Here is a 7,365-nt window from a genome sequence, read left to right on the forward strand (position 1 = left end):
ATATATATATATATATATATATATATATATATATATACTGGTGTCAGCCAGCCCTGACACGATGTGAAACAGCTCCATCATGTTTTCCAGACATCTCACATGGTGCTTGCAGGTCACCTGGAAGAAGGAGATCATCCTGGCTACCTGTGAATTTTAGACAAAGTTTTTATATTACATTTGATGATCTGTCCATGATGATGTTTAGATGAGATATGTACAGCCCAATACCATGTGAATTTTCATATTAATTTTATGTGAAATCTGTAACAAAGCATTAATGTCACAACTGAAATTACAATAATTAATGAATACAGAAATGTATTATTTTCTTTAAATTCCCAGCCGCACAACAAGCTATTTCAGACAGAAGAAAAATTATTTGACTTTCACATTACATTCTTTTAGTATTTTATCTTCTGCTCTTACTGTCATCTCTTTATTTCAAAATAAAAGATACAAGAGAGGTAAGCCAGCACTGCAGCAGCTTTCTAATGCATATTTGCTCAGAGTGTGCTTTATGCAGTGCACAGTGTTCTGTAGCTGCCTAACAGAGTGTTGCACCATTGATTTTTCTGTTTTAATCCATTGTCTTTTYGGAAGAAAAAAAAGAGAAAGTTTAGACATTTTATCTGAAAATTAATTACACTAAGAAATAAATTAAAGGCTTAACAAAATGTCTTCAGAAGTTGCAGTGCTGATTTTGTTTTGTTTTTATTTCAAAAGCTTTAAGGAAATGGTGGTTTAAAAAAGAGCTCTCATTCCTAATAAAGTGTAACCCTGGAAATCTTCGTTATTCCTGCAGTATCCGAGAAAGGGACAGCAATGGTTCCTATGCCTTGTGCCTACTGAATGATGGAAAAGTTCTGCACTATCGTATTGACAGAGATAAGACAGGAAAGCTCTCCATACCGGATGGGAAAAGATTTGACACCCTGTGGCAGGTCTGTTAATTTCATGCTACCTGGTTATCTGTCATGACATTTCCATACAATTGACCAAGGCAGATTTGTTTTATTTTGCCTCGTGACAATAGTCTTTGGCCAAAATCCAACACATTTTGGCAGGTTATTTGTCACATTTTTCCAACATTTTGTGAGGTCTATACATGAAGATTTCTATACATGTACATACATACAYGTGGTTTCTATAAAAGCTAATATAGAAAGCTATGTGAGTGTAGAGTGTTTAATCATTTTTAAATGTGATGCTGCAGCCTGTWATTAATTATTGTAATTAATAATGTAATGTAATTAATAATTGTAATGTAAACTGTAATTAATTATTAATTTAGCTGAAGATTCKCTAGAATGAAAGCCTGTTTGCATTTGCAAGTAACCATATTCAGTAATGGAAATGCTTGGTTTAGTGTTTTGCTAATGCTCTTTATGACAGCAACAAACAGAATTCTAGGAAGCAAAAAGGGGATGGTTTAAGATGCTGTAGACTTAATGCAGTCTTTAGTTTTGAAATTCTTTACCTTCAAGTATGCAAAAGCATGGCTTGCTGACCCTTACCACCAAATTACATTTGAATCCTGATAAAGATGAAGCAATTAAGAAGTCCATAGCTGACTATACCATAGTTAATAATAAAACTGAATACTGGTAAAATGACACTTTATACTGAAAATACTAYGGGAATTGAAATCCCTGAAGAAATCTCTTATCTCTTAGAGATCTATTAAAACAGGTAAAGTGAGTCAAAAATCTAAAATAAGAATCTTTGCTTGCATACAGTAATTTTTAGTCTTTTTGTTAATGCCCTACGTATTTCTCTCCTTGTGTCTCTGGAAATTTAAAAGCAGTGCAGCTATGCCACAATTCATGTGAACATGTCTGCAACTCTTACACTCACAGACCTTCTCCTTTATACCCAAATGCACCAAATGGAAAATAGCACAACAAACCTGTAAAAAATGACAGGAAAATCCAGGAGCACAAATGGCCACAGCTACTGATGCTGTCAATTTATGAAATGCTCATATCGCATTGCAGTTCAGAGGTCCAAAGAAAGCATTGCATATTAAGATTTTCTTACACTGTAATTATGCCAGAAAAAAAGTAAAAATGAAAAAAAGAGGGTGAGAACTCAGAGATACAAAAATAAGTTTTTTGTTCAGAATTACATAGCTGTTAAGTAGGAGAACCAGGTGGGGAATACTGACCTTTACAAATCAAATTCCTGGATCATGTTCTGCGTTCCTCCACAAGGTTACTTTACAAACATGTACCCCTTCTAAATAGAAGTAAAGAACATGTGCAGTAAAAATCTGCTGTATGCCAAGGTCATTTGTTGTAATATTTATTGACTATGTATATGATATGTTGTAATATTTATTGATGATGTACAGTTCTAAAGAGACAATATGTTTGAGGATATCACCCATATATTTTCATATCTTTTTCTCTCATTATTTCTTTTTTTTTTTCTCCCCTCTCATTCTGCTAGTTAGTTGAGCACTACTCATACAAACCKGATGGATTATTAAGGGTTCTTACTATTCCTTGTCCACAACATGGCTCAGAAAATGGTGAGTTATTCCTATATTTTTCTATGTGTAAAGAGACAGGATGATTATGATAAAGTTGTGTGCATTTTTTCCACTTGCCATGTAGGTGGGTGCAGATTTTCCACTTTTCAAATGAGTCAATATCTGCCAGACTGTACATGGTGGAGGCAGATCCTGTAGCTTAAGGCTACCAAATCAAATTACTGCTGGGTATAAATTATTGTCAGATCAGAAATGTGCTCTTCTGCTCCAAGTGGCAGTGTGTGTTACTTGGACCCCTCACACAAATAAGGTGGTATTCCCAGCACTCCTCCAGTGGTCCTTATTCCAAGCTGAAACAGGGGCAGCAGCAGGAGTTCTGCTGAAGGAATTCAGCAGGAATTCAGCAGCAGTAATCCAAGCTACAGSAGTGAGCCGTTCTCCCAGCAGGTGAGTCCCTGTGTTGGGGGGTGCTGCACCCGACACTGAAAGTGGGGGTCAGAGAGGCATTCCTTGGTGACATGTGAGAAAGGAGAAGATGTGGGGAAAATGTCAGGAGGTTCAGTGTGCTTTTTATGCTGCTGCTCCTTTGATGTCATGTCACACTGTGGAGACACTGTCCTCCCTCTTGCCCTGACTGAAAGGGGAAAAGAGATGCATCTGACTGATCTGTGTCCAGCTTGTGCTCTTCCAGAATTGGTTTTGTCTCTCTAAGGCTGCCTTCTGTCATTCTAGCTKGATACCAGCACCATGGTGAGAGGATATAGAATAGTAGAATAGAATTGTAGAACCATGTAGGCTGAAAAATTCACTTGAGATCATCAAGTCCAACACTGAAGKTTTTTATTTTTTTCACTCTTTTCAATCACTATATGCTTTTTCTACTGCTCTTTTTCTGCTCCTTTGAATCATTTAGGCTCTGCACATACCTTTGTCTCTGTGGCCGCAAGTACCGGAGTATGCTACATGTAAGGGACAAAAGCAAAGAAGAGAAGTCCAAGAGAAAAACTGTAATGTGGTTTAAAAACTAAGCAGCTGTTTCCCTCTGTAAAATTCTGTGTTCTTACACAAATTTCTCACCTTGCTCCATATCACATTACATTCGATTCTTTTACAGATAATTTTGGTTTTAATACTCATCCTTCTTCGGGAACGCTTCCTAAGGTAAGTGTAATTGGTGATATAGCAATAGCATTCATTTGAGAAGGCTTACAGTCACATACTGCTCTAGGAATTCTGCTTCTAATTCTTGGATCTGTGAGTTCATTTTTCAAGGGTTGTAAGCAGAGAGTTGGAAAGAAGCTTGAAATATYCTAGCATGGTATTGCTTTCATCAGTGTTTTGTATGTGCTAATCATAATTTAATTTTGTGAACTTTTACACATTAATGCATGTGAAAAAACAGTATTTTACTGCAAAGTGCCTCATTGATGGTCATATTCTATACTTACTGTATCAACACTAGGAGAAGAGATAGCACATTGCTTAAACATTGTTCCCTTTGAGAATTTGCTGGCTGAAGCAGAAATGAAGGGTCAATTCTGTTTCATATTTTGTGTGCTCAATTAACATCAGACTTTCCACAAGGGTTTTAGTTACTGTGCACTGCATTAGGGATGATTCCTTGATCAACACCATGCAGAGTGAGCAAGTCCCCCTGTTACTATAATTACCTAAGTTTTTGGAGTCCATTGACTACAGACTCACATAATACTATGTTGTTCAATGTAGCTGTTTTCATCTGAAATAGGGAGTTAATTCGAGTCATTTCCCTGGAGAACTTAATCATCTAGATCATTATCTCGATGCAGTCCCACATTATAGAAAAAAAATACTTTGTTCAAATAGACAATTGCATTTTATTTATTTATTTATTTATTTATTTATTTATTTATTTATTTATTTATTTATTTCTGCTCTTTTGAGCCCTAGCAGGCCTGTGATCAACCATTTTCATACCTTTGCTTCTGAAAATCAGATACCTTTTTAAATAATTGGAAATTAAACAACCAAAATCAATCCCTTTTTTTATTAAATCTTGCCTTGAGGTTTGCATCTGTGCCATGTATACAAGAATGTGCATGAAGTTTAAGCACATGAGACCACATGTTTATCATCTGGTATAGATGCAGTTGTAGACATAGGGCAAGCACATTCAGTGGGATTACTGTGTACATTGCATAATATCCACAAAAAAATTCACTGTCTAAGTGTAAATTTAACTACTGCTTAAGTCTTGTCATGATAACTGGAAGSAAAGTCACCAAAGCCAAGAATGAGAGTGCATGTTTTGCAAAGAGTCTACTAAAATATTATTTAAAGCTTCAATTTGACATTCAGAACTTAAAACTGAAATCTGAATTTTGCTCTTTGGTATTTCTAAAAAATGAGCCTGTAACTTACTTTCTTGTAGATTCACATAAACTTAGCAAATGGAAAATTTAAAATTACTACCACTGCTCATGGAGCTCAAAGAGTTCACTTAATATTTCCAGGTTCTTGCATATTAATACCTTTGTGCAAAAGCAGTAACTCATGAAGATTTTTTAATATTCCAGAAATACAGTTATACAAATTACGACAAAAACAAAAAAAAAAAAACAAACAAAAAAAAAATAGCATGAAAAGAATTACTGTAATCGCAAACACAGTCAAACACAGTCTGATGTGGAGAATGTGCAATCCATCTTCATATTACTTACACCATGATAATTAAGATTTAAGAGTTTCTGGCATTTCTAGTATACTACACTTTTAGTTTTTTTTAAATTCATGAAAAGGATTGCCAGAATAGGTAAATTGGAATTGTGAATTTTTGGATTGGGTATCAAAATAATTAGAGATTAAATAGAGAAATTTCCTGGGCAAAAAAAAAAAAAAAAAAAAAAGGGTGAAGCTCAGTAGAAACTAGTGCAAAACATTGCACTTCTAGTAATCAGATATAGATCACAGGATGGAGAGTAGAGACAGCTTTTCAGATGATGTGATACCTGCAATGAATCAGAACAGGGACAAGGATGTGCAATCACCATGCTGGTAGAGGAAAAGGAAGCATCAATGGGTTTCCATCTTGTTCAACACTGACAAGGTTCTCAGCTGAAAAACTTTCACCAGTTTTTGACACTGCATCGAAGAATTTTGTCCAACAGGAGATAACCTAAAGCAAGGCAACAAGAATGATCTTTATTTGTGAGAAAGGATTGATTATAATAAAGAAGCAAAAGAGAGAGAGTAGAGAAGTAAAATGGCCAGCTCTAAGCAATAATCTCATACTGCTGTTCCCATTGAGACCAATTTTTCAATGATTTTTTTCCTTTTTATATATATTACAGCCTGAAATACAGTGGTGCTATTCCAAARTCTTAGCAGACTAGCATGCCCAAATCTGAAGTTGAAGTTAAGAAAGGTAGAACAACCTGCTGGGTGATATACAAGGCAGCCTGTCCAACTAATTTATTTGTAAACTGTTGGTGTATGCGGGCTTGGAATAAAATTTGCATCACGGACATAAATCTACATCAGATTTGTGTAGTGCTTGCTATCATTCCACTAATAAACTTGGAATAACAAGATGCTTAAGTTTATTGTAGTAGGGGCATCTTCTTTTCACTAATACTAAAACACTTCCTCTCGAAAAGAAAGGGCTTTATGCCGAAAGTCTGTATTGAAGCTCATTTTCCCGTGCAGTATATCAAGACTTGCTCATTCCTGCTTCTCTCAGGGCACACWTAGACTGGGACTCTTTTTGCCTTTCACCAGAGGCTCCATGGCTAGATTTCAGGTGATTTTAATCCCTTTCATTTTATAAACTACCTTTTTCTTCCTGTAATCAATTTCATTTCCAGTAGGCATTTAAACCTGCAGAGGATCTTTTGAAATGACTGCTTAGTTCAGTTCTCCACCTGATGACATTACAGTGAAGCTGCCAAATTCTGGCCTTTTCCCAAAGTCTCCTCTTTTTTTCTCAAAATTGTATTTGTTTAGTCACAGCTTTTCAAGTGGTAATAATAGACCKGAACTTTATGAGCACAGCCTAACTATAACTAGTACTGTCGCTGTCCCTGCTGAAGTATTCTTTGTAGCATTTGTAAGTACAATACAATTGTGATTTAAGCAGTATTACCATCCAGTCACCTCAGGTGGTTGCTTGCTCAGATGCTGGGAGGTACTCTGGCTGGAAAAGTACAATAACAGCCATGCTCAGCTTGTGCAAAGGAACACTTGATCTCTTTAAGAATTTATCTGTTGCAAAACTGTAGCTAAAGTAGTACTTCAGGTTTCGTTTGTTCCCAGTACAAAAAGAAAATTTCATTAAGCAAAAGAAAATAGCTGACTCAGTAACCTTTTKCACTATGCAACAACTGAATTTTTATGTATCACTTAATTTTTATGTATCATTTTATGTCAGACACCAAAAAGGTGCCTTGTTCTTCCAGCATCAACAGGGACCACTTGTCTATTCGTGTTTTTTTGAAACAAAAGACTCTTATTTTTAATGTGAAATCAGATATTTTATTTAAAAGATAGCTAGAAAATATACCAATCCTATAAATTTTAAAAGGTACCTTTTCAGAAAAAAGAAGTCTAAGTGGGCAATCAAAAAATTCAGAACTTCTAAGTGAACTCAAAGGCTGTTTAAAGTGAGTGGGAATTAGAGTGGCTTAGATTGTTGTTTCAGCCTCAGTATCAGTCTAAATGTTTGAAAAATAAGTACTCCATCACAGTTTTRAATAGTCAGGTATGATCTCTCAGTAACCCCTAGAAATGCTAATATGTCACATTTAAATTAATTACTGTATTCTTGGAAAATATATTTACAAATCTTTTAAAGGTATCATTACAGAGAAAGTAAGTGCATGCGCAAAATGTAAAGCCTG

At 35.4% G+C, this 7,365-nt stretch overlaps 1 protein-coding gene across 1 annotated transcript in view; it reads left to right on the forward strand.

Annotated features, from left to right (window-relative positions):
- Positions 1–7,365, forward strand: part of SYK (spleen associated tyrosine kinase) — a 48,380-nt gene that overhangs the window by 26,264 nt on the left and 14,751 nt on the right. Inside the window, exons 4-6 of the mRNA XM_057385000.1 lie at positions 803–941; positions 2,449–2,530; positions 3,606–3,652. Of these exons, the coding sequence (XP_057240983.1) occupies positions 803–941; positions 2,449–2,530; positions 3,606–3,652 (268 nt within the window). The remainder of the gene's footprint in view (positions 1–802; positions 942–2,448; positions 2,531–3,605; positions 3,653–7,365) is intronic.

Source organism: Malurus melanocephalus, unplaced genomic scaffold, assembly GCF_030028575.1.
Source record: "Malurus melanocephalus ecotype Western Australia unplaced genomic scaffold, MMel_1.1 scaffold_15, whole genome shotgun sequence".
In the NCBI taxonomy this organism is placed as follows: Eukaryota; Metazoa; Chordata; class Aves; order Passeriformes; family Maluridae; genus Malurus; species Malurus melanocephalus.